This window comes from Marmota flaviventris, chromosome 12, assembly GCF_047511675.1.
Source record: "Marmota flaviventris isolate mMarFla1 chromosome 12, mMarFla1.hap1, whole genome shotgun sequence".
Taxonomy (NCBI): domain Eukaryota; kingdom Metazoa; phylum Chordata; class Mammalia; order Rodentia; family Sciuridae; genus Marmota; species Marmota flaviventris.
In genome coordinates this window covers 104,277,366-104,305,009 of record NC_092509.1, presented here as the reverse complement: position 1 = coordinate 104,305,009, position 27,644 = coordinate 104,277,366, and the positions used below count along the sequence as shown (strand labels likewise).

The 27,644-nt window shown below is 45.7% G+C and overlaps 1 protein-coding gene across 4 annotated transcripts; it reads left to right on the top strand.

The window, feature by feature from the left end:
• On the top strand, positions 1–27,644 carry Fmo2 (flavin containing dimethylaniline monoxygenase 2). 4 transcript variants are annotated; one of them, XR_011704014.1, is made up of 10 exons: positions 1–96; positions 442–578; positions 9,574–9,762; positions 12,803–12,965; positions 14,271–14,413; positions 17,476–17,675; positions 18,880–19,235; positions 20,801–20,873; positions 21,830–22,236; positions 23,229–25,022. XR_011704014.1 is itself a non-coding variant. In XM_071600324.1 (10 exons), exons 2-10 carry the CDS (start codon positions 447–449, stop codon positions 27,627–27,629), a joined length of 1,347 nt encoding a protein of 448 aa, XP_071456425.1. In that variant the 5' UTR covers positions 1–96; positions 442–446; the 3' UTR covers positions 27,630–27,644. The 4 variants fall into 4 exon arrangements, 3 of the variants coding, with proteins under 3 accessions (XP_071456425.1, XP_071456424.1, XP_027790760.2); XM_071600324.1 differs by lacking the exon at positions 23,229–25,022 and adding an exon at positions 27,613–27,644 and having other exon boundaries at positions 21,830–21,903; XM_071600323.1 differs by having other exon boundaries at positions 21,830–21,903.

The window sequence follows — 27,644 nt, the reverse complement described above, 5'->3', positions numbered from 1 at the left end:
CGCTTCCCACAGCACCTCTGCCTCTTAAGACTGTCTCCAGCTCACACACACAATGGGGAGAACTCTGCTCTCAGAGGGCCAGTGCTCAAAGGCAAGGTAAGCGTGACAGCCAGGAGCAGAGAAGGAAGGGCTCAGGACCCGGAGGGACATGACCGAGCTTGGCTCACCTCACACACTGCCTTACTGCATACTTTGGCTTTGTTAAAGGGGTTGTTTTTAATGTTAAACCGAGACTCATAAACAAGGTCTGCAAGCGAGTCCAAGACAATTCAGCATCTCTCAAGGGGAAAAGGAGACTAGGATTTGACCAGCGAGGCGTTTCACTCAATTAGTGCTGCTTACTGAGTTACCATGAGACTGTTTAAAACCAGCTAACCTGACCACACCACAGGGACTCTCTCACCTGTGTTAAGCAGTAATGACCGGTCAACTCCTTGACAGGACACATGGCAAAGAAGGTGGCAGTGATCGGAGCCGGGGTCAGCGGCCTGGTCTCGCTGAAGTGCTGTGTGGACGAGGGGCTGGAGCCCACTTGCTTTGAGAGGACAGAAGACATCGGTGGGCTGTGGAGGTTCAAGGTAAGTGAGGTTTCCTTGCAGCTTGACTGGGTGATGCTGCTATTTCAGGGTGAATCATAGCTACTTGTGGCCCTATGCAGGGATTTCAGGGGCGACTTTGACCCAGTTCTCTTGTTAGATATCTAGAGCTGTTCAGGAACCTGAGTCACAGGCTGGCATCTCTGCCCAGGTCAACACTAGGCTAGCCCAGGTGCCAACCCAGGAAGGCATCCTTTGTATCCAGCAATCGTCTCGTGGCCCATATTTTTGTTATTCTCTGGTGTACTAATTAGGGACTATACTAACGTTGGAGAACATCTAAAAAATAGCAGCAACGGGAATCTTTTCAAGGCACTATTTACTCCTTTTTCAATCACTGAGCCAAACGCTTCTTCAGAAAATGTGCCCCATCACTTCTGATATTCTCTCCCACAAATAACCATGTTTGTTTCTCCAAACTACAGATTATGTGCTAGTATAACTGCCATGAAACTCTTCATTAAATATTTGTATTATTTCAATTTTTCCTCTTCATCAAGTGCCAATAGTGACACTGCTAGCCATCCTTTAGGATTTGTATTGAAATCAGAAAGGCACGTGAAGGTTCACAATTATTCCTTCCCACAAGCTTTTAAAAGGTACTGACTTGCCACTTCCTTGCTGTGAGATCTTGGGCCAGTGACTGACATCCTTGTGCCTCAGTTTACGTGGTTATATTGGGGATAATATCAGAGACGTAGAATTATCTCACAGTGCTGCTTTGGGGATGAGGGGAGATCATTTACATGAAGAACTTAGAACAGTTCCCGACTCCCCACAGAGTTCTCTGTTAGCTACTAACAGTGTCTACATAATTTACAGACAAGCAAGTAGAGAAGGAGGGAGGTTGAATAGCTGGCCATGACCACGCAGCTCGAGGCGTCACATTCAATCCCAGGCAGCTGAGCACCTACTTATCACTATGCCCTAACTTGTGTTCTTGCTCAAAAAGGTTAAACCAAAATTCAAGTTCATAACTCAGGAGATGCAACCTAAGGATTATGTATTAGGTATATCTAACTGAGGTATCGAGACACATGAGAACATTCCAGACAGGAGCAAAATGTTCAAATCCATGCAGAGGGAATGTAACTATGTCAGCAGTGGCCATCCAGAGGGCTCTTCCTACAGGCTGACCAACTAGGGGCATGGCAAGGTCACCCGGAATATGTGCTTTGCCAATTCAAAACTCATTCCAAAGGAATGTTTCTAACATTAGGCTTCTCAAATGTAATCTGACCTGAGAAACACCTATGTGGGTTCTTAAAGATACGGATTACCGGACCTACAGAATCAGAGTCTCCTGGGGGGTTTTAATAAGATTTCCAATGAATCTTGTGATGAGACAAGTCTGGCAAGCGCTGCACAATATCAAACAGGAAATATTGCTCTACAAGCACTCTCAGGGTCAGTGATGGAGAGATCGATCCTCACATGAGACACTGGCTTTGCAGAGAAGAAAGCTGGAAAACCAGCTTGAATCACATTCATTTCTTTCAAACGGGTCATTAGACTATTATAGCTGGTCCTGAGAGGGTGATATAAAATGCTGGTCATTTCTGTTGTGATTGAAGACATACTACCTCTCTGCAGGGGAAACAGTAATCAAAACTTCACAGGCTGCCCCCAGGGCCTCGAAAGGATCTTTCCGGAGACTGCCAAGGGGGCCACTTGGCCACTGGCAAGCCCCCTGCTCACGGGGAAACGCCTCTTCACAACTCTACCACCCAGAATCTTTTCTTTTTCCCATTTACTTATCGGTGCATCATAATTCCACATCATGGCACCCGTTGTTACACATTTGTGCTGCACACAATATAATCTATCCCTTTCGTTCCCCGCCACCTCCCCTTTCCCTCCTCTTCCCTCCCTTTAGACCTCTACCCCATTCTACTATCTCCCTTCTATTTTCATGAGATCCCTCCACACCCAAAATTGGTTTTTAAATGAGTTTTTCACTAATTTCTCTGTTTACACACAATCCTTTGGAAATCACTTAAAATATGTAGTAGTGACAGTTTAAAAAAGAAAAAAAAAATGTAAAATCCTTGTCCCAAGCCCAGCTTTGGTGCTGAATTCTACTAGAAGTTTCTCCAGCGCCCCCTAGTGTCATCTTGGAAGGACAGGCAGGGCGGAGATCATGCTCTAGCACTTTTCCCAGCACAGAAGCACTCCGCATGCATCTCTCTTCACTATGCCCATGGGAAGGAGGTCTTGGGATTGTCTTCACTGATATCTGAACCGGAAATTCAGGATGGAGATAAATAACACCCAGGGGAACATAATAGATGCAAAAGAACACAAAGGAAGGTCTGAGCCTTTGCATTTAACAACCTCACTGAGGTACGGAGAGAGCCATTAGCCTTCTCTGCCTATGCCCAATGCCTTGTAGTCATGGGGAGGTAACCAATGCACCCGGCTTTCCTGTTACACACAAGCCTCCCCTCTCCCAGGGCATGTGCCCAGCTATTTCAATTAATTTTCACATAACAATCTCTAGATGTCTCAGTCTCTTTCCTCTAGAGTTGGTCTGAAATATCACTTTAGTCTCTTAAAACATGACTCCACCAAGGTCTAATATTTCAAATAAATTTATTTTCTCCAAAGACATTTTTCAGGGTCAAAGAGATGCCGGGCACTGCCTCAGACAGTAAAAAGTGAATCCGACACCAGCACGGTCCTCAGCACATTTGTGATCACCTGGCCTGGCATTGCACATTGCGCCTGCGCTGCCCACAGCCTGCACAGTGGCCTCCACTAAGGCAGGTCAAGGTTGCATTGGCATTCAAGAAATGAAAGCTCACGTTGGTAGAATTATTTTCACATGCATTATCTCATTTTATACTTGCAATAACCTTCAACACCATAAGGAAGTCAAGGTGAAGAGTCTTGCCCATATGACTAGGCGGTGACAATTCTCAGAAACCACAGAACTGAGAATACGCACATGTGGTCCACCACTGCACTGCTTCTCTCATCACGTGACTCACGCTGATTTGGGGATCTGTTAAAACCCCAGGGTCTTGTCCATTTGAGCAACTGATGATCCAAGTCACTATTATCCTGTTCTTGTGAGGCTCATTGCTTTACCCCTACTTAGAAGAATTCTCATTCGTGTGTATTAAACATTAGTTGGTTTGATCCTTGGTTGAGAAAAGTCTATCTGACATCAACCATTTGTCATCACTGTCTGCTTCCCTGCTTTGGGTCTTCACAACTTTGACGATCTGCGTTTGTGTCCATGGAAGTTATTGATTAGAATGTAGATCATAGAAGGATAAAAATGAGAAGCGGTTACCTGGGCCAGCACCCGGTGGGACTTGTTTATGGTTCCCTCTCCCTGACCTCAGTATCCACTCCACCTGCTTTCCTCCTCCTCGCAGCCTTTCCTGTTTTAGTTGGCATGTGATTTGCCGCGTCCGGCTAACGGAGCCGAGTCCGGCGAGGGACGGCGGGGTTAAAAATACACAGGACACCAAGGTTCTTCATCCAGGAGGGAGCGTGTGCGCGCTTTATTGCCAAATTTGTTCCCCTTATATATCTTTTTAACAGCTGCGGGAAATCACTCAAAAGTGAGGAGGGAAGAGTAATAACTGCGTCCTTGGGTTACCATCACATCACTGTCCCCTATCAGGAGGCTCCAACAGGTCAAGATGTTCCCAAGAGACATATATGCTCTAGGCAGATAAACAGGGAACCGCAAGCCTTGTGAGCTGGCCACATTGACATGCATAACAAAGAACTGGGGGTTGAGTCCCCAGGGGCCAGGGCGGGCCTGCTACCAGCAGTGATTGTTAACTGCATCTGTTCACTTAAGAGTATTGTCTTATCTGGATGAGTTTAGAGCAAAGCGCCATGTCCTTAAAAGAAGACATAACGACAGCCTTACCCTCTTGCAGAGGTTCTCCTAGATAAATTTATCACATCACAATTCACCATAATGGATTTTGACACTCTGCTGCCCATTTGACAGAACCAAATTTTTTTTTTTTTAAAGAGAGAGAGAGGAGAGAGAGAGAGAGAGAGAGAAACTTTAGTATTTATTTATTTATTTTTTAGTTCTCGGCGGACAGAACATCTTTGTTTGTATGTGGTGCTGAGGATCGAACCCAGGCCGCACGCATGCCAGGCGAGCGCGCTACCGCTTGAGCCACATCCCCAGCCCAAGAACCAAATTTAATGTGTTAAATACGTGTAACTCTCCAGGCAATCAAACAAGCAATATAATGATCCCATAGTTCTGTTTACCAGCGGTCTAAGATATAAGTTAACTTTTCCTAACATGTTTAAAGAACAATAGAATAGAATAAAATTTATAGTATACTATCAGATAAACCTTAAAGTTTTTATAACAGAACAAAGTCTATAGTGTACTATCAGCAAAACTAGTGAATGCCTACTTTTTTATTGTTAAGTCTTTTATGCAATGATAGAAAAGGCTCCTGGTTAGCATGACTCATTCAATAAATGTATTGACTGAAGCCTCCTATACTCCAGACTCATACCAAGTGCTAAAAATACTGAGATGTACTGTCCTCGCTGTCAAGGAGCTTGTACCTCAGGAAGGAATACAAAAGAAAATCCCTTCCAGAGTGCAATTTTATAAGGGCTAACACGCTGACTGCTATTGGAATCACAGAGCCTCACCCAGTAGGAAACAGGCTTCCATGAGGTGTGATGCTGTTATGTCTTGACAATAACTAGGGATGGGGTCTGTTGCAGATAGAGAGTCTCAGGCAGAGCAAACAGCATATGCAGAAGTACGGAAGCTTGAGAGACCTGAGTCTTAGAGGACACAGAGTCACAGCACAGCTGGAATGAAGGAGGCAGGTGGAGGAGTGACAACTTTTGAGGCTCCAGAGAATGGACAGGGTCCGTCATGAGGAGACTGTGTCCCTTGTAAATACCTGAGTCGGGAAGTTGCATGAGAAAACTCCGAGTGATCAAGGCCAGTGATCCAAAGAGATGCCAGCCCAGTGGATAGACGGGAGCATGCAGGGATGCTAGACGGCTCCCTGACTCCTCTGCACATCTGAGTAGTGAGGGAGCTCTTCCAAAACGCAGGCATCTGGGCACAATTCAGACCTACTCAAACTTGGTGTTTTTCAGAGCTCCCGAATCCTCTAGGGTAACTGGACCACCAATGCCTTTGGAAACCATAGTTTTGTGTTCAGTTGTCAGACAAAGAAGTAAAAAGTTTCAAACATATTCATGTAGTACAGTAGATGGATGTAAGATCCATCCCAAAGAGTGAAAAGATAGAATGATAGAAAGTTTTCAAAGAAAAGTAATTTTATTATTTCTAACTTTGTAGAGTAACTATCCATCATGGGAGCAAAGTACTGATTGGTAAAGTCAATATGACGATGTTTCACACACACAAAAAAAAGGGCTAATGTGTAGGTTTTTGTAATTCATCTTCATAACAAGCGAATCTAATTTTGCTTTATAAGTTTGTTCTCTTGAGTAGCTTATATATATTCTACTTTGAATCTTACTTAGTTTTGACAACCTTTCTATTTTCATAAAGTCAAAAATAGCTTTAATCTAGTCCATGGTCAAAGATGATAAATCCAGGGCTATGATTGTGGCTCACTGGTAGAGTACTCTCCAAGCATGTGCAAGGCACTGGGTTCGATCCTCAGCACCACATAAAAATAAATAAAATAAAGGTATGTGTCAACTACAACTAAAAATATGTATATTTTAAAAAGATGACAAATCCCAAATCACTGTTACCTGAACTAATTTAGTTTTGAAATACAGTTTTCTGACATTCTGAAAATTTCGAATGAGGAAAATCTTCATATGACCATTTGTCTCAACCAAGTAAACTGCAGCAAATTTGACCCATAAGCAAATCCAGTCTCTATGTGCATTAATATCATCTTTAGGAAGTGCTTGTATTTTAAGTAAACAAGTAAGTTCATTTATCTGTTTTGGAATCTGTATCTCCCTGTCCTTGTCTTGGTTGACCCCAAAGCCTCTCTTCTCTTAGTTTCTTCACTTTCATGTCCCCAAAGCCCTGATGCATTTTAATTTCATAGACTAATAAGCTCCATACAAACCATAGATGTTTGCATCTTACCCCTAAGTTGAAACTCGAGGCCTGCGCAGAATAAACACTTGATATGTATCTGTTTATGAAGTCAGTATTAATCATCTTCCTTTTCTCCTGGGAAAACAACAAACCATTTTACCTAGGTTTATCCAAACACATCTATTTCATCCAACTAAATGCAGGAAGAAATAACATTTAAAAAAAATTCTTTTTATATATATTTTGTTTTGGGGGTGCTGAGGATAGGACCTGGAGCTTCATACACACTGGGCAAGTGCTTTTACCATTTTATTACACCCCCAGCCCAACAAACTTTTTTAAACTACTGTCTACCAATGAACACAACTATAAAGATCTTCAAATAAGAATCCTAATATCATCATCATTTGCTGATAAACTGCACAAGCACAACTCATGGAGGTGAGCCTTGCCCTGGCCTACGGTCACTACATGGGCTCAGGCACCAGAACAAGATCTCACCACTCAAATTCCCTTAAAATTGGCCTGACGAAAATCCACCACATTTTAAAGCCAATTCATTGAGTCTTAAAAACAAACAACTAACATCCTGGCTATAGCTTAACAGTCTCAGTCTGACTGATTTTACTCTATGGTTTCTTTTAAAAGTTTACTCTAGTGGTATGTAATAATAGCAAAAGAGACAAACACTGACTGAGGACATATCTTGAGCCAGGCATTGTGATCAGTGCCTTATTGTGCTGGCTTTATCAGTGAGTCCCACTGTGCAGGGAACAATGAGGAGACTGGCTTATGTAATTGTCCGTGATTACCAAACCATTAGAGGAGGTGGGATTGGGATATCAGCCCAGTCTCTCTGATTCCAGAAAGCCTCACTGATTACTCTGTGCTACTCACAAAATTATCTGGTCTGATCTTAAAAATATTCTTTTTTTTTTTTTTTTTTTGCTTAATGAAATATTTCCTATTCTGAACACTTGATTGGATAAGAAGCTCAGGCACTCAGTCTTGCCAAGGACATTGTGTTCAGTCAAAAACCAGTTTGGCTTTAGTATTATGAAATTTGAAGCTAGTATTTGAAAATTAAAATATCCTTGTTTATTTATCCAGTTTAGATCATTGTATCCCTGCATCAGGCAGAAGCCCCTCCATATTCTATTGCAAACCCCCTTAGGATTCCAATACTTGCTTACAGTTAGCAAAATATCACAGTCAATTCTGACCTCCCAGGAAACTGGCCTGCCCTGACTAGCTGTTCCCAAGCCATGTGCAATCGTGACAGGCATTGTCCAAGTTTTGATTCTGTCCAGGAAAATTAAATACACACCCATGAAAAAAGACCTACGGTAAGTAAGGGGGATGGAATGATCATGAGTGGGTGAGAAGACAGAGACGGGAAGGAGGGCAGAAGACATTTAGGAACAGCCTCTATTTAGCAAGGATCCTACATCATTTAGCTTTGGCACCCGTATTGGTGCTGCTAACCCCTGAAATTAGGACACAGTGAAGTCTAGGACACAGAGGGAGCTTTTCACTTAGGAGACAAGATCCTATAAGTGTACTCTTTTGAACTCTTTGAGATCAAGTTTAACCTCTGAACAGAAAATACTAGAAAGTTCAGGTTGGTGACAGCGAATGCACCCGTGCAGTTATTGGTACCCGTCAGGGCAGCTACCCTGGTGGACTTTCATGCTGCGGTGAGCAGTGAGCCGTGACTGACGGCTGTCTAAGCCTTGGCTTCCTCACTAAGGATGGCCACGGCTGCTGTGCACTGCTGCAGCCCTGTGCACATAAGGGGGGGCTGGAACTTGGGGCACTCACTGGTCCCAACTAAAAACAGTCTGAAGGATGTGAATTCAAACTCGCATCTAACTCTAGAGACCAACGCCCTTCTGCTAGTCCACACTAACCTCCACCTAAAGATCAGGCAGGAAAGAAATGTTCTGTGCGAACAAGGATGAGAAAGAACATGCACAACTGATCTAGGGTGAGGCTGGACTAGAGATGATCTTGGCTTTCTCTTGTCACACGCTGTGGAAGACCCTCTGGGGCTGTCTCAGGAAGTCTGTCACTTCTTTCGATTGGTGAATTCCTACAGGCTTTCTGTGTCTTCATACGGGCCTTGGTGCTGAACCGAATCAGCGAGTGCTATTGCTCTGCGTTACGCCGCAGTCTGTGCATCCTCAGAACACATATTGGGCTGTTCTTGGGTAGCATCATTTAAATTTCCTAATAAAGCCTCTTTGACCACACACTGATTTCACAGACTTTGAATCACCATACTCGGCTCTTTTCAGATTCCCCATGCAGGGCATTTTGCAGAGCACCATTTGTAGGAGAAATCAGACTCAACCATATGGCTGCTTCAGGTTTTGCCAAAGCATATTTGCTGACATCAGAAATCAGGTTTAAGGTTGGATCGATGTCAGTGCTGCTCACCTTTATCACTGGAGGAAGGGAAAGTTGCATAAAGCACAAAGTGAAGGCAGGCAGGCAGATACAAAGCAAGATGTGAAAACTCCCCACTCCCAAATGTACTCATTTTACGTCAAACTCTCTGTCTTGTTCTCTGTCCAATGTCCCAGCGTATCATGGTCCCTAAAGAGGAAAAGGGTGTATGAAGTCCCTTGAGGGCAAATTTAAGCAGTTAACTGGTTCCCAGAAGATGACATTAAATAGGTAGAGACTTGAGACACTAAATATCCTGCAATGTGCCAAATAAATGGTCCCTGCCACACCCATCAACAGCATCCCATTCAGCAAAGCTGGCAGACGCACACAGGTCCCAGCAGAGGAACACACTGCACCTCTCCACCCATGCATTCTATCCTGCTGCCACATTACAGAGTCACTTGACACAGGAGTGTGAGAAAGGTGGGACACCAAAGGATTGCTCCAGTACATGACCACCCCTAATTGTTTCACTCCCTCCTTCAGGAAAACGTAGAAGATGGCCGAGCAAGTATCTACCAATCCGTCATCACCAACACCAGCAAGGAAATGTCCTGTTTCAGTGACTTTCCCATGCCTGAAGATTTCCCAAACTTCCTACACAATTCCAAACTTCTGGAATATTTCAGGATTTTTGCCAAAAAGTTTGATCTTCTAAAATACATCCAATTCCAGGTACTGTATTTTTGGGGAAATGAGTTTCTCTACATGAGTTCGGTTCACTTTTAAATAAAAAAGTTATCCTGATGATAGAAGAAATTGTGAATAAACTATCTTTGTTAAAAGGTTAGAGCATGATATTAATCCCCCCAAAGAGTGTGATTGCCCCTGCCTGGTCTTGTAGATCGTATACATTAACAGAAGAAAATCAGCTGTTAAAATTGAACATTTAATGATGATAATATTGATGGTAAAACTGCATTTAAACTATATCCATTACCATTGAATGTCCCTAGCCTCATTTCCCTTGAGAGGATATATGAAGAAAATCAAATTACTCTTTTTTTTTAACTTCTCTATAATGGGATTTCTTGATATGTGTTAAATAAACTTGCTACTCTCCATTCACCTCAGAAGCCTGTGGGTTATTATCCCTGCTAATTTCACAACCTCCAGCAACACAGAGATGGCAGATCATTTTGAAATACATTTGGAATCATCTTTTCCTGAGCTTTCTCAAAAACAAATAATCAACAACAATATAACCAAACATTGTCATTCAACACACTGCCTTGTTATCATCAACATATACTCTGAGAACTAGTAACTATATGGAAAATGAATTTTAAATTATTGAAAATGAATTTTAAATCATATTTCAGATAAATACTGTTAGGCATATTTGTTTTGATACATCTCATTTTCTTAGTAATTCTACTTTTACATGTACCAGACTTGTATCATATTAGTTTTTAATTACTAATTTTTATGGAAGTCTATATTCGTAAACACTGTCAAAATGTGCAGTTTTACCTAATGTAGTTTATCCCAGTTCCTGGTACTTTTATCTTGTGAATGACTGGTTCTTTAAAACAGAAGCTTAATGGTAGGTCAAACTTACAGCCCTCCTGTAAAATGTAGTTTATACTCTCTGTTCTTCTAAAGATCATGTTAAAGTTAACAAGGGAGCCGCTTCTCCTGTTTATTATGTTACTGCGGCCACTGTTTTCTGGAGGGTGGGGATTTCCGTTTACTGGTCTCCGCGCTGACCTAAGTCATAGATGTTAGGACTTGATTCAAGAAACAGTAGATAATAGGGCTGACAGTTCAGAGACAGTAAAACGAATGCTGCATGAAAACCATCTTGCCTTTCATTGATGTTTATTCACATTGTATGCTGCATCAAGAATTAATAAAGTGAATGTCACCTCATTAAAAAAAAAAAAAAAAAGGCCAGGTGCAGTGGTGCACACCTGTAATCCCAGCAACTCAGGAGGCTTACAAGTTTCAAGCCAGCCTCAGGAAATTAGCAAGATCTGGTTTCAAATTTTTAAAAGTAAATAAATAAAAGGATTGGGAGGGCTGGGATTGAGGCTCAGCAGTAGAGTGCTTGCCTTGCACTTGTGAGGCACTGGGTTCGATCCTCAGCACCACATAAAAATAAACAAACCAAATAAGGGTACTGTGTCCATCTGCAAATATATATATATATATATATATATATATATATATATATATATATATATATATACATATATATATATGGATTGGGGATATAACTCAGTGGTAAAGCGAAAAAAAAAATTAAAAATAAAATAGAAGAAGTAGGTGAACTGTGCAAGGCCCTGCTGCTGAGTGGCAACGTAACCTGCACCAGCTTCTCAACTGCAGATGAAATCACGCAGAGAGCTTGTTCAAGTGCAGACTCTGGTTAAACAGGCTCCCAATGACAACTCAGAGTCTGCACGTCCTACAAGCTCCTGGGTGACCTAAAGGCCCTGGTCCTTAGATCACACCTGGAATAGCAAGGATTCACAGTGCTTGGTTAATGGGCAACTCTGAGCTACAAATCTGAGAGCTTCTCTCGGCTGCTGTCTACCCACGTATTGTGAAGCTCTTTCACATGTTTTCCATCCATGTCACCTACCCATTTTTAAATTGAGACAGCTTTTAAAAGTCACCAAACTGGTATTTTGAAAAAATGTCTAATTTTTTTTAAACAATATTGTGCTAATCAGCTTCAGAGAAGGAAAGGTTCATTTTGGCTCGTGGTTTTGGAAGCCTCAGTGATGTTCGCCTGGCCCACTGCCTTGGGCATGTGGGGAGGCAGTAGCTGTGGAAGGGAACCCACGGTGGAGCAAGGCTGCCAATGTCATGGCATCTGGGAACAGAGACAAGAAGGGACTGAGCCCAATGTCCCCTTCTAGGGTACACCCACAGTGTCCAGACTTCCTCTTGCTAGGCCCCACCTCTTATTTGGTCCAGCACCTCCCAACAGTGCCGTGGGCTGGAGACCGAGCCCTTGGTGAGTGGGCCTCTGGGGGACACTTACCCAAGTCATAGTGTGTACAGAGGAGACTCAGATACTTGAAAGCAAGAGTTACAGCATGTCATTCCTCTAGACGTGTGGCAAGCTTGCTTCCATTTGTTTCTTAAATACCTCCGGCATGAAACACTTAGGAACACTTTTTAAACTACTAGACTTCCAGACAATGGGCTTGTTAAAAACAATTAGAGAAGCAATAAATTATTTCAAGCAGATGACATCCTGAACTGCATAGCTAACTTGTCATACTCTCAACAATAATGAACTTTAACAATACCACTCGATGGAGGGCTGACAACCTGCCAAGCTCTCTGCAGAGTGCTCCACGTGAGACATCTCTGCTCCCGCAGAGCCCCCACACAGGGGCACCCTAAGTGCTTCTTGACAAATGCTCGCTGTGTGGCCCTGGAATGGCATGAGCAGACTTGCCTTCCTTCTCTTTTCTCCCTCAAGTCCTCACTCAGCACGGCCCCCTCAGCACAGGGCCCCCACTGCAGAGTCAGGCCTGGTGCGCAGAGCAGCACATCCCGGCGCTGCCCATCAGAGAATGGGAGGGGCACGCTTGGCATCCTTCGCCTCAGGGGCCTGCAGGGACGGGCGCTGCGGGGGCTTGGAGGAGAACTAAGGGGGGTTCTGCATCACACTCCACCCACCCCCACTCCCAGGCCCCGGGAAGCCCACGCCAAGCCTGAGCCTTTCTCAAATGACGCCCCTCTGTGTCTGCTCCAGACGACCGTCCTCCATGTGAAAAGACGCCCGGATTTCTCATCCTCTGGCCAGTGGGAAGTTGTCACCCAGAGCGGCGGCAAGGAGCAAAGCGCCATTTTTGATGCAGTCATGGTTTGCAGTGGCCATCACATCCTGCCCCACATGCCCCTGCAGTCCTTTCCAGGTGAGGCCAGGGGACTCGCGGTGGGGAGCAGGTGTGCTGGAACTTCACATGCAGTTTGGTGACAGGCAGGGACTGCTGCCAGGGCTGGGGGTAATGGAAAGACTGGGATGGAGCTGGAAAGATCAAAGACTCCAAACACCATCCACGTATCCACCTCTGATGTCCTTTAAAGTCACAAGGCTTTCCAGAGAATTCTCACACACACTGGCTCTCCGCAGGAGAGGCCCTGTTAGCCCTGTGGCTGCCAAACGCAGATGAGTCTGTTGTATCTCTGGAGCCCAAGCCTCAGAGCCATGCCCAGTCGGCAGTCCAGAGAGAGTGCCTGGGACTCAGTGCTGCCACAGCACTGTGACGGGGAGGAGGGCAGGAGAGGAGCACTGCCGCTGTCTGTCCTGAGGCTGCCCAAGCCCTCCCTTGCAGGAAGACCTGGAATGCAGCGGTCCTCCTGCCCCCTCGGACTCCGAGGCTGTGGCAGGCTTGATCAGGGCACTTAACAGGCCATCAGGGTTGGGCCTTCCTGTCCAAAGCAATGGTCCCCAAACAGAATCACCTGGCAGACTGAGAAACACACCCAAGATTTCTGATCCCATATACCTGGCAGGAAGCTAAGAATCTGCAGTTCTAATAAGTTCCCAGGTGATCCTGACATTGCTGGCCACGGCCCCCATTTTAAGAACCAAGATACAATGGTTCTTGCAAGTAACAACACAACCAAAGACAAGTGCTTCAATAAGGTCATGTGTTCCTGGGAAGAGTGACCAGGGTGGCCAGGAAAGCACAAGGAGATGCTTATCTGCAATCAACCACCAACAGGTTACCGACTTACTCAGTGCATACCTTCTATATGCCTGGGTTTGGGCTTATTTTATTTTTTATTTGCATTTGCAAAATTAGAATAATAAATGTATTCTAATTATTATACAATTATAATAATATCATTTCATAATGTGTTTAAAAGATATTTAAAAGAATATCTGCCGTATGATACAGAAGTGTCCCTAGAGAGTCCACAATCAAATCATGAGTTGTCAGAAGCCAGCATCTCACTTGCTGTGTTCATCTAACGTATTTTTGGTCTGGTAAATACATGTGCTGCAGCCTCTTGTTTCAACCCCTCCCTGTACCTTCCTGATCTCCACTCTGAGTTTCCCAGCTGACCTGTGCTGTAACTCCTGTGAGGGGGGATAAAGGAAAATGAGTGACTGACCCCAAAAAGGCAAAGCCAACAATGCCATTTCACTGAAATTAGCCTGACACCCTTGCACCCTTGGACATTCACAGCTTTCTCTCCTCTTCCCCCTGAAGGTATCGAGAGGTTCCAAGGCCAGTATTTCCATAGCCGGCAATACAAGCGCCCAGCTGGATTTGAGGGCAAACGCATCCTGGTGATTGGAATTGGAAACTCGGCCTCGGACATTGCTGTTGAGCTGAGCAAGGAGGCTGCGCAGGTGCGATGCTCTCTGCTGACCTGGTATCCTGGGGAGAAGCGGGGGGACAGGCACTCTGGCACATCCCAGCTGCAAAATCAGTCATTATTCGCCAGTTGGTTGGGTTGCCCAGTATGGTACCTAAGAAAATCTAGATGTCCAGAAGCAGACTCACCTCCTCGCTCTGCCCCTAACCAGCCACGTGTCCTAGACGGGGTCATGTCACTTCTGGGCTGTGGCTTCCTCGTTTGTAAAAGGGGAAGTTGCGACTAGATGATTTTCAGTATAAGAGACCTAGTTTCTCCCAAGGGGGCTTACTGAGAAGCTGACCTGTTCATATTTTGGGGACTGCCTTTTAGAAATTCAGGGTATTTGAAATATAGATAATGCTCAGTTGCACAAATACCAGGAAAGAAAGAGCGAATAGATAGCCAGCCACCCACCGAGGATGGGAGCTGTTCATGTGGCTCTCCAAAACCACCGCACACTCAAGAAGGACGCCAGCCGACCACCAGTCAAGTGTTACCAGACGTGGATAGGGTCAACAGATGGCATATTTAAATAAATGGCAGAAAATAAATCCCTTCTAGAAGGACAGACCCAGGCAAAGATGAGGAACAGCTAAGGGTTCTCCCTCCAGTGTCCGCTCCCGACAGGGCCTGGAGCTGGAGCCCAGTCACTCTACCGTGGGCTCCTCTGCTGCTGTCTCTGGCTGCACAGGCAGCCACAGCCTTGTCTTTTTGTCCTGTAAAACTTTCCTGCTTTGAGTCTTATACAGTGAGCGCTTGAGATGCCCAGTAGCAAATGTGATAAATACACATGGTGTTTCCCCAGAAGGTTAATGAAAGCGTTACACGGGGACCTTTCCGAGTCACCTGTCACTCAGAATTGTTCAGTGCCAACCTAGGGTCACAGCAGGTCACTAAAACCAGAAAAGGACTTATTAGACCCAAGTGTGAAAAGAAATCAGCTTTCACTTTTCAAGGCTTTAAGACCTCGGTGTAAAGAACAAGTGTGAAGGCAGTAACTATCAAAGCTCAAGCAGAGCAGGGGTGTGGGGCCACCTGCCCGATGCCCTCGTACTGGGGACACCTAAACGGCAGGAGGAAGGGCATGTGACTGGGTGAGATGAAGACAGCTGAGCTGACGTAGCCGTCCATCAAGCAAAATCCACCCTCGACCACTGCAGGTCATCAGGCCAGGGCTTTGGGCTTTGGATGGATGCTCCAAAGATACCAAGTCCTGGACTGCAAGAGCCAGTCCTTCACAGGGGTCATGCCATGCACAAGCCCTGCTTGTGATGCCAGATTCAATATTAAGAAACCACCTTGGCCATATTTGTGAGTTTAATAGCTCATTCTTCTTTCCCCAGCCTCCTCAATACTAATTAATCACATAAATATGTACTTATGAAACCTCTATTCAGAATAATGCCTTCTCAAATCTCCTGGGAGAAGACTTACCAGAGGTCTTATGAGAGCTGTGTACACAGGAGACAGAACCGGGTGCAACTGCAGAACTTACATTACAGCTGAATAACCAAGATCCTGAGTGAGTCCTGCTCTGTTAAAAGAAGGTCACGTTCACAGGATCCAGCCCCACGGCCAGAGCCCAGAAGCCCCACTCAGGACACTGTGGGATGGGGCTGGTCATCCATGCACTCCCTCCAAACTCTAAAATTCTGCCCTCCATCCTGAAGCCCATCTCAGAGAGATCAGCCAGAGCCGGACCCCAACTGCATGTGCTCCAGGAGTGGTGGGGCCGGCCAGCTGCGACCCCCAGGCAGTAGGTAGGATCACAGCAGGAAGGAGCAAAGAGAACAGGCACGACGTCTGGTATGAAACAGGGACCAACCCCAAGGGAGAACTGGGGTGGTGAGTAAAGGGAACACTGAAGGACAGTGTCTAGTACCTAACGAAAGTCCTGCCAAGTCAGCCAAGGAGCAAGACTGAAGCCGAGACCACCCAGAGACCAACAGTCCAACAGTGTTTTGTGGGGGTGCTCCCACAGACTAAGGATTGAGGCCCTTGCCACAAACTGTATCTCCAAATTCACGCTCAGTCCAGATGTGAGTCACTGTAGGAAACCAGCCCCTCCAGCCTGAATTTACAAAATAGGAACAGCCAGCAGTGCTTACGGCTCGCCAGGCAGTACCTGAAGTACTTCACACGTAGCACCTCGTTTAATCTGAGAGAGAGAGACACGGAGGCACAGAGAGGTTGAAATAACTCACTCAGGACTACACAATTGACTAAGCAGTGGGTCTGGGATTCAAATCCAGGCAGTCTGGATCCAGAGTCCATGATCTTAACTTCTTAAGTGGATCATTTATCAAGGACAGCCTTAAACCACAGAACTCAAAAGGACAAGTGAAAATCTGAGACAAGCAGTTCTAACGTGCACTTGGAGATTGGGAGAGTAACAGTCAACAAGGAAAACACTTATATTTAAAAAGAGATTTAAAGCACACGTTTTGAAAACAAGGGAAGTCCTAGTACACAAGGTAAAAGAATTCATCTGAAAGGGAACCCAGGTGTGTACTTGAAGAGAAACAGAACCGCAGCATCTGTTCACAGTTTTCAACCTTTAAAACTCATGGCAAATTTCTTCCCAGCGTGGAAGGCAGTTTCCCTTACTGCGCTCCCTCTGGGGGGTGCAGACCCCGCGTTTGCCTGTGTAGTCATCAGGCTGTGGCCACACATTTCCAAGGGTTGTAAACATTCACCTGGACCATAAAAGAAATGGGGGAAGGTGGGCAAGGCGAGTGGATCTACGGGAAGCAGAAAACCACTCTGTAGACACAGCAGAGATGGTGGACCTGACCTCTGGTATTACCCAGAGATACTCTCACGTGTCCACGCAGTCCTCGGGGGGCGTCGAAGCCATGGGTCCCCCATTGATGATAAAGCTGACAGTGAAACTAGAAGGACTTCACTTTGAGGGCAATGTCCCCTCACAACAGACTTGATCTTCACGACAGAATCCCAGGGAATTCTGGGGCCATACGCATTAGATCACCTACCCAGTAGATTCCTCCCAGGGGAACAGTGTTCAATTTAAACTGCACTCCTTTTATTTCCCAGGTATTTATCAGCACCAGAAAAGGCTCCTGGGTCTTGAGCCGAATCTCTGAAGATGGTTATCCTTGGGACTCTGTGTTCCACACTAGATTCAGCACCATGCTCCGGAATGTTCTGCCACGGGCCATTGTCAAATGGATGTGGGAGCAACAGATGAATCGGTGGTTCAACCACGAAAATTATGGTCTTCAGCCTCAAAACAAGTAGAGTCATTTTGCTTTTCTATGATTTGGTGCATCGGTAAGCTAGGTTGTCTGAAGATGACCCTCTTTACAAAGATCCATGTTGCTAACAGGGTAGGTAGTCTGAGCCATAACCTAACAGTACGTGCAGCATACGGGTTCTGCAGTGTGAACGCCAAACTTGTTCCCTATATCTTAAAAAATATATTTCAGAAGATTATGTAGACGTGTCAGACGCTGCTCCAAAAGCAGAATTGGGGCTTATGGGAAGAACTTTCTAGCACCAGAGTTGACCCCACTGGAGAAGGCTACTTCAAGGACCCCAACCTTATTTTCAAGGGACGCGGTGGGAAGCACATAGCTCCCCATCTGATTAGCTCGGCCAGGATGGTGCACCCCAAGGGCTCTCCCACCGGCAGCTTTTGAGGACATATTCCTTTCTCTTTACCAAAAGACAAATATTAGTCGATCTCAAATATATACATCATTGATATCGTAAGCACAAGCAAACATTATGGATGTTTATTTTTCTTTAGTGGATAAGAGACTCGTTCCATTTAAAAAAAATATATAGATCTTTAGATCTTAATAAACACCGGGCAACTGCTGTACTGAGGCCTGACACAAGTGCATGTGCTGTCGCACTTTAAAAAAAAAAGAAAAAGAAAAAGAAAATGGTTCTCAGATCTACATAAAAAAAAAAAAATAGAACTCCAGAAATAGTTCAGTCCACCATCCCGTTACCACAAAGAGAGTCCATGGATACTCAGGATCAACCAATATCTATTTTACATGTTGATTCTCACACTGATCCCCCAGCAGGTTTCATTACTAATTAAGTGAAGTTTTCTCTTCCTTACTTCTGACCAGGTAGGAATTAAATGAAAAGGCAAAATAAAGCTGATAACAAAATACTCAGAAGCACCGATTGGATAATGGTCCCCAGCCCTCCCGGGGATTGACCGAGTGCTGGTTGTGTCTAAGCCCCCGGGGGAGGGGGGCTTTCTCTTTTACTCACTTCACCTACATGTTTTCCTTTCTTTATTGAAGGGAGGGATTTGGGGACTGAGAATGAAGTCAGGCCGAGGCGGGCCAACTAGTCAGGTTAGAGTCGCGGATACCTGAGAAACCCCTTTGTTTTCAGAGCTACCACCCCCAAATGCCAAGGGGGCCCAAGGTGGCTCAGTGAAAGGTGGTCCTGAGTGTTTTCTTCTGTGTGTCCCAGATACCTCCTGAAAGAACCCGTCCTGAATGATGACCTCCCAAGCCGCATACTCTACGGAGCTGTCAAGGTGAAACCCAGGGTGACGGGGCTCACCGAAACCTCTGCCATTTTTGAGGATGAGACGGTAGAAGAGGACATCGATGTCATTGTCTTCGCCACAGGATACACCTTCGCTTTCCCTTTCCTGGAAGAGTCCCTCGTCAAGGTGGAGGATAACAGGGTCTCGCTGTATAAATACATGTTCCCCCCGCAGCTGGAGAAGGCCACCCTCGCGTGCATAGGTCTCATCCAGCCCCTGGGGTCCATCTTCCCAACCGTTGAGCTCCAGGCACGCTGGGCGACACGCGTTTTCAAAGGTGAGTGGGCAGCTTGCCCTCCTACAGCCCTGCAGAGGTGCCCACTAAAGGCTTCTCCCGGGCACGGGGGCAGCTCTCACCCTCCTCGGCAGGTGATTCCCCCCTGCCTCTGGGGTTCAACTCTGCAACAAAATACTCACTGAACACCTGTGCTGGGACCTGGGGGCACAGAGAGAAAACCAAACAAATGCTTTTAACATTATACAGCAAATGCCTCGGTATAGGAACACACAAGAGCTATGGCGTGGGACAAGGGAGGGCATCCGGCTGAGGACAACTTCCTGGGTGGCTGCATTTCTAGGGCAGAAAAGGAACCACCTGAGAGAGCACAAAGGTCCATGCACCTGGCGAGCTGTGAGCTCCTCGGCATTCCCAGAGCACGTGGGTGAGGTGGAGAGGGATGGGAGCAACCTTGGGGAAGGTGACGGGGACAGGAAGCAAAACTGCACCATGGATTGCAAAGTGTAAATTGGTTCTTCCCAAATCTGGCTGCACATAAAATTGTCTGGTGGACACTTCTGGACCCTGACTGATTAAGTCTGGCCTGCGATTAAGCCTTAGAAAGCTCTTCAGCCAGAGACACCAGTGGAGAGGTATAAGCGAGGAACAGGCATCAGCAGATCTGCACTTAAGGTAGATTATTCCAGCAGAGGTGCGGAATAGAGAAAAGAAAGGGGGGAGATTGGGGCCTCCGAGCCCAGCAAGAAGGCCCCTGCCATCGTCTCTGCTGATACACCACGTGCCTGGGCCAGAGCACAAAGCAGAGAAGAGGACAGGAGTGTGCGAAATTGCTCAGGATGAAACCAGCAGGGTGAAGGGTGGTTCAACAGGGGGAGAGCAGGAACCAAGGCTGGCTTGTAGAATCCAGCCCTGGAACCTGGGTGGACAGAGTGCTGGGAACAGGATGCGAGTCTGGACAGGAGGGCTTCAAGGACCAGCTCAGTTTTGACTTCCGGAACCTGAGGGTCAGATGGCTGGCCACGAGCAGGGACTTGACCGTTTCTCAACACCTGTGAAGCTCAGAGGACACCTGTGGGCAGGGGGTGGAATCACAAGCACACGGTGAGGAGTCCTGCCCTGATCTACCTTCCCTGCCCACTGCCCTTCATCAGTGGGGGCCACTCTCATCTCTCACGAGCCTGGGTTTGATGGCCATTTCCTGGTCTCTCAACCTGGAGGCTCACCTCCCTTCAGCCTTCTCCCCCAATACGGCACCAGATGGATCTTTCCAAAGGCAAGTCTGACGTGGTCCCTGTGCAGGAGCTCCCAGTGTCCTCTCTCCCCCAGAACAGAGCCCATGCCCCTCGGCCGGGTTCCAGGCTCCTCAGACGGGCTTACTGTCCCCATCTCTCCTCGTAGCCTCTGCCCCTTGATCCACACTGACTGTGCGGCAGGAGAGCGTCACACACAAGGCCCCAGCAGCCTCGCCCCTGAGTTCGGCTACCCAGCAGCCCTGTCTGGTCGGACTTGATGAAATGGCCTGAAGCGGATTTTTGAACCAACTGCTAGACAGAGCCAGGATGCCGAATCGTGCCCATGACCCAAACCAAACTTCTGTTTTCTAGGCTTGTGCAGTTTGCCCACAGAGAAGACCATGATGGAGGACATCGTCACCAGGAATGAAAGAAGAATTGACCTGTAAGCATGTGTTAAAAAAATGTTTACATAGGCCAGTGTTTCTCAAAGTACGGCGATCGGACCACCTACAAAAGCCACCTAGCTGAGAAAAGTGCGTATTGCTGGGTTGCAACCCAGTCCAGCCAGATCAGAAGCTCTGTGGATGAGACTGGGAATTTGCAGTTTTGTTCTTCCTGGAAGATTGTTAGACATACTACTTTGAGAACCAATTACTTAGAAATTTTGCCAAATCAGAACATTTTCCTTAGAGTAATTTTGTTTCAGTTTTCTATGACAAGCATGTGAGATTCCATATCTTCTCAGGCCACCCACACCCCAGTTAGAGAGGGAATGGGATGGGGCAGTGGTGTGACAGTAGCCTGAAGATCTCCTGAAAGTTAGTTGGGGGTACCCATCAAAATAAATCCGGAAAGGATTTTGTTGTGACAAACCAAGGATTAGCCATTTTTGTTTAGGTGGAATGGGATTCAACAGCGATGGAATATCCTGGGAAAGTTGTCTCGGGAGTCTTACGTCTGATTTAAGGGGTTATCTCCTTATCTAACATTTATTGAGCATCTACTACATGCCAGCCAGACTTCTGGGTACATTAGTAACTTAACAAGCAAATATCAAGCATCTTGGCTTTTGCATGTGTCGTACATGACTGCAGCAACCCTGACTGGTACATCCTTGCCTGGAGACTTACAACTGCTCAAAAAAACACTAAATGAGAGTCCCAGTCACCCTTGTCAGCTTCCCCGAGTCCCCAGGGATTCTTGATTATTGAGTTATGGCCCACTCTCCGTCTGACTAAGGGTTTCCTGCCGGGATAAACTCCCACTTTCCACCCAGACTCATTCAAAGCTCATGCATCCTCCACTCACCCTCCATCCTTTCAGCAGCTAGTGGATGCCGCGTATTCCCGTGTGACCTGGAACTCATGTGAATCTGTCCTTTTCACTTTCTTCATTAAGGTTTGGAACCAGCCAGAGCCAGATACTGCAGACCAATTACGTCGACTACCTGGACGAGCTGGCCTCAGAGATAGGTGCGAAGCCAGACTTGGTCTCCCTTTTCTTCCAAGACCCCAAGCTGGCGCTGAAACTCTGTTTCGGGCCCTGCAACTCCTACCAGTACCGCCTGACTGGGCCTGGGCAGTGGGAAGGAGCCAGGAGGGCCATCCTCACCCAGAAGCAAAGGATCCTGAAGCCCCTGAAGACCCGGTCTCTGAAGGCCTCATCCCCTCACCTCGCCTCCCTCCTGCTGACCATGATGGGGCTGCTGGCCATCGTCACGGCCCTGTTTTTCCACATTTAGCGGTTCTGATCTGTGCCCAAAACCACACAGCTGGGCTTGAGATGGAGCTCAAACCGCAGCCCAGGTTTGTGGCTCTATCATCTCGTCAGTCAGTGCCTCTTAAAGGAAACCGAGACTAAAAGGAAAATATCATCATATTCTAAATGTTAGAGTCAGGAGGAACAAGTTAGTGGGGTAACTGTGGGGAATTAGGAGAATTAGGTCTAGGCATAAAACAAGATCGTGGCATGAAATCTCTTTCCCATTCCACCTTCTCCTCAAGTTCACCAGGCTCCAAAAAGTACCATAAAATACCACTGATCCCCAGGTAGTTAGAGTCACGAGCCTTGGGGAGGAAATGGTAGAAATTACACAAGCGGAAAGCAGCTCGCTGGTTTAAATAACTGAAAAAACGTAAACTGTGGTCAACACTTACAGCCCCTGCACAGCGCACTTGATGGTGTTCCTACGCGGGCTCTTTTTGGTACCAAACTTCTCAGATACTAGGTCGTGCTCCATTTGCTTGGTGCAGAAATCACTCAAAAATGCTGGAGGAAAAAATGAGAGGACAGACAGAAAAGCACACGATGCTCAGAGAGACCTTGAGCCTCAAATTGAAAGCTAAACCAACAGCCCATCCCCTGCATTTGACAGCAAAACTGCTGCAAAAATTTTCAAAAAAGAGCATTCCATGTCAGCTAGCTAAAAGCATTTACCATAGACCAGAGATTGTGCTGTGTGCCCAGCTTATGTATTGCTTTATTTAATTCGAGGTAGGGACAGCTATTCCACCCATTTACAGATGATGAACCTTGACTCAGAGCAGTTTTAAAACCTGCCCAAGACCACACAGCTAGGCTTGAGTTGGAGCTCAAATCGCAGCCCAGGTTTGTTGGACTTTCAGCTGAAGGTCCTGTTCTCAGCCCAGAATATGCTTTCTTACAAAAATCTGATGAAGGACTTATCAATATTTAGTGCTGTTTATTATACTATCCATGTTAGTTTGGGGGACCTTTTCATGGACAACAGTACTCCCCTTGCAGATATGATTGGATTAATTTTATTTACAATGTTTAGTTTATGTTTCAGGTGAATCAAGAAAGCATTCAAGTATATTTAAAAAGAACAAATTTTTAAAAGGCGTTTGAAGGAATTTACTGTAAAGGATCCTATGCACCAGCAGCAGATAATTGTTAACAATTTGAAAAAGTAGGAATCAGTGAAGAGAAGGAAAAGTGCGTCTCACAGGTCGATGGAAAGCGTCGTGATGGCTGAGCCTTGAGCCTGGCGCTGACCTTACAGATGACCAAGACAACATGCTGAATCGCACAGAACCCTTGGCATCTGATAAGAGGAAGCCATCCGTTAGTTAGGGGAGACAAACATTTCCTTGGAACTGAAGCCAGAAGACACACAATCAGTCAGGGTTAATGAACATTGAGCAACATGGCAAACATTTAGCCAGGGAACCTTCGCTCTAGCGGCTCTTTCATGAACTGTGCTTTGGCAGATAAGCAAAGCCATGAGCCCAGACCACCAGAGGGCAAGGGGCAGACGTGTTGAAGACTTAGGCAAATCTCTTCTCTTTATTCCTCCAAAACTTTGTGGACACTGTTCTTGATTTTGGCCTGTGTTTCTCTCTGAAGGGCCTCCAACCACGCGAAGGGAGCCTCCATCAGCGGAAACTTTCCTTCAAATTCATTGAAATCACACCAGCATTGACATCCAATTTTTTTCATTGCTCTTATGAGCAAATTCCTTTTTTAATCACAAATGGTGTATATATGTAGTTCTGGATTAAAAACAGATTACTTTGCCAATTATTAAAGGCAAATACGCCTTAATAGCAAAGGTCAGCAACTGCCGCCCGGGGGCCCCCCAGCCTACCACCTGGGTTGGCACGCGGTTTCACTGGTGCACAGCCCACCTATTCAGTTATTGTCTGTGGTTGCTTTGGGGCTTCAATTGCAGAGTTGAGTCCTTGTGTAGAAAACGTGTGGCCCCAAAAAGCCTGAAACATTTACCGTCTGACCCTCTCAGGAAAAGTCTCCAGCTCCTACCTTACGATTCGCAAGGCTTGGTCCCGACTGGCCTGCACACCTTGCCCGATTCCTTCATTTCCTCTGAAGTAGCCCTGGTTCTTACCCTGCTTCTACCGGGGAAGACGCTGAAGGACACCTGCTAAATGAATGAGGGAAAAACAGCTTCATTAGGACAAAACTATGATCAAATATATAGGCTGTGAAAATTTTAGAAATCATTTAAATTTTTCCAGATATTCTAGTTATCTTTTTAAACACATGACTGGTTTTCCTTGCCTCTGAGGAAGGTCTACTCCACCCATCTTCCTGCCTCCCTACATCCTGAATGTGACAAACCACCTAGGGCAGTTCACTCCAAGCTCTGATCCGCAGACCCCCTACATTAGAATACCTGGGAGCTCACAGCAGTGCAGGGTCCAAGTACAAATGTCACAGTAACCCACAGCTGCCGAGTCAGAATCCCTGCTGCAGTCGCAAAAACAGGGGCTTTCAGAGATCAGTCCTTGGCAGTTTCCGTCTCCCAAGGCCCAGTTCCTCCTGAGTTCAGCTCTGACGCTTCGTGCCGCAGTTAAGAGTTTGCTCTTCTCCTGGGAAAGATGTTTCCACCTCCTCCAAAACCTCCCCTTGCAAGAGTTCTTTTCTAACCTTTCCTTTTAACTCTCCTTGTCGGTATGATAGATAACTCCTTGATTTTCTCTATCGAAAGCCAAACATGTCACATTTGTTCTATACAGAAAAATGAAGATATTTTTAAATAAACTAGTAGGACCATGATAAGTAATAAAATTTCAAGCAATAATTTCAAATAATAAAGATTTCAAAAGCTTAACCCAGAGGAAGCCTCTTCCTTGAAACCCGCCTTTCATCCTGAAAGAGGCCACTACAACCTGCAATTTGGGGCTGTTTGCAACAGGTGGGGTATGCTCACGCTGCACGGAACTCGCTCTCTTGTCCACTCTGCTACATGACCAGGGAACACATCAATGAAACTAAGAAAAGGGCTTCTAGGGTTAGATCCTACTTCATCCAAGTCAGAGGACAAAATGAGATTAAACACGGTAAGGGTTTCATTCAGGAAAGTCCCTGTGGGAGAGGAAATAGGAAGCAAGTAGGAAAGGCTGGAAGAGCCATCAGACCACAGTGCAAGCCTGATTCCCAGTGAAGGAGACAGGGGCAAAGACGGGGTGGAAGCAGCTCGGCCTGCTGGGCAATCAGAGGGAAATTCCACAGAGCCACTGAGGAGCCATCAGAGGACCGGAGGAGCTGGTAATTCCTCCACCACCGTCAGGGCCAACCACTGCAAGGACAGGCTGCTCTGCTTACATGGATGCCACGTGTCTATCTAAAACTTGTGTTTTACTACTAAGATGTCCATGCATGTGTGCTGCATATTCTGGGAGATGGACTTTAATTATGACACATAAAAAGGGTTCTCTTGTTAAACATCTCTGTACTTGTAGCTGCTGGCCAGTAGAAAGTGGTTGATTGCATAAAAGCATCGATTTCTCTTGAAGCTGAGCTTCTATCAAAGTTTAGCAACCTAAGCCAGCTGGATAAAATATTAAAAGTCACTAGATGCTATAAACAATTCAATAGTATACCCTAATATTTAACTCTAACGTGTTGTGCACCCAGAAACTGAGACTCAGAGTAAATGACTTTCCAAATTATCTGACTTCTATGTGGACCCAGCTCAGTTTGAGGTCAGGACCAGCTGGTTCTCAAGCCTATGCTACAAGAGATGATGGAGCCACTGGAAAAATCATGACCACCTCTGCCTTTTCCAATATCTATCTCATACCCTAGACGGACTATCACGTTAATCAGTTGTGCTCCTTCTGTATGCACCAAAGATCGAAATGACCCCAACAGTTGATGAAATGCAAGTTGTCAGACAAAATTCAAAATGATTTTAAAAAGTTTGTGTCTAACGACGCAAGATAAAATCATATTGATGTCAATAGACGCCATGTGAATTTAGTTAGGTATTAGGTGTTCCTGAATAGGAATGGGAATTGCATTTGTTTAGGAAAAAAATACCATCACAAATGCATTAAGAGAAAAAGGTGAGCAACCCGGGTTGAGGCAGAATTGGTCTTCAGGAAAAAGAGAAGCATTCAAGTTATTTAAAAGAGGAAAAAAGGGAAAGAAAAAAGAATGAAGAGGAAGAATAGAGCCAGTGGGAGGACAGATGCTGTGCAGGGTGCAAAGGGACCTCTCCCTGTGGCACTCTGAATATTTAGTAAGGTTATTAAACACAAGAAATAATTAGTGGAGTAGGCTTTTTTGTAGAATGCAGGAGAATCCAAACACTTTACTTAAATAGGTGTGGGTCAAACTATGAGAGCACATTCAGAGGTTAATTCAGACATAGAAAGACCATGGAGAAGTCAACAGACATCTGGGAGAGCCGTCTAATAGAGGGCATGTGCCCAGGGCCAGGGATTTGCCAACTGCTATCCAAGGTACATGTATTTCAAATCAACTTTCATGGTGCCTAGGCTTAGAAAGTTTCCTTAAAAGGGTGTTTAAATCACACAAGAGACCAGCTCAGAGTCCTGACTTCTACAAGATGTCTAACATCATGGAGAAACCTAGACTCCCCCCACGAGCAAGGCCATCTGTTCGGGGCTATTCATCCACTCCTTCAACATTGATTAAGCACTGTGCTGTGTCTGGGGATACGAAGATGGACAAGAAAAAACAAATACAAACTATTGAAGTTTAGCTAATTGAGTTACGAGGCATTTACAAAGAGTTTCTGCAAATATTATCTCACCTAAGCCTTGCCACAACTTTGCGTGCTAGAGAGAAGGACGATTATCCCACTACAGAGATGAGAACACTGAGGTGCTCTGATTGCTTGTCGGGGTCCTCTCTGCTTCCCCCCACAACACTCTTCCACTGTACATATACCATCTCAGCATTTCCCACTAATTGCAAACTGCTTAGGCGGATGCAGGACCAAACCTTAAGTGACATAATAGCTTATAACCCAATTGTATGCTTTCCCATTGTTATGGTTTGGATGTGAGGTGTCCCCAAAAGCTCAAGTGTGAGACAATGCAAGAAGGTTTATGATTGAATTATGAGAGTCTTAACCCAATCGGTGAATTAATTCCCTAATGGGATTAACTGACTGGCAACTGAACGCCAGTAGGGTGTGGCTGGAGGAAGTGGGCCCTGGGGGCATGCCTCTGGGGTATACATTTTGTGTCTGGTGAGTGGAGTCTCTCTCTGCTCCTGATCATCACGTGAGCCACTTCCCTCCACCACACTCTTCCACCATGATGTTCTGCCTCACCGTAGGCCCAGAGGAATGGAGCCCGCTGTACCTGGACTGAGACCTCTGGAACCAGGAGCCTGTAAATAAACTTTTCCTCCTCTAAAATTGTTCTTGTCGGGTCTTTTATTCACAGCAGCAAAAAGAAGCTAACTGAAACACCCGTAA

Excerpts from the sequence above, each read along its gene's own strand:
- Fmo2 (XM_027934959.2), top strand. The coding sequence starts at position 447 with ATGGCAAAGAAGGTGGCAGTGATCGGAGCCGGGGTCAGCGGCCTGGTC. Across the intron at positions 17,676-18,879 it reads GGTCTTCAGCCTCAAAACAA|ATACCTCCTGAAAGAACCCG; the intron begins GTAGAGTCATTT and ends TGTGTGTCCCAG. Across the intron at positions 19,236-20,800 it reads GGCGACACGCGTTTTCAAAG|GCTTGTGCAGTTTGCCCACA; the intron begins GTGAGTGGGCAG and ends TCTGTTTTCTAG.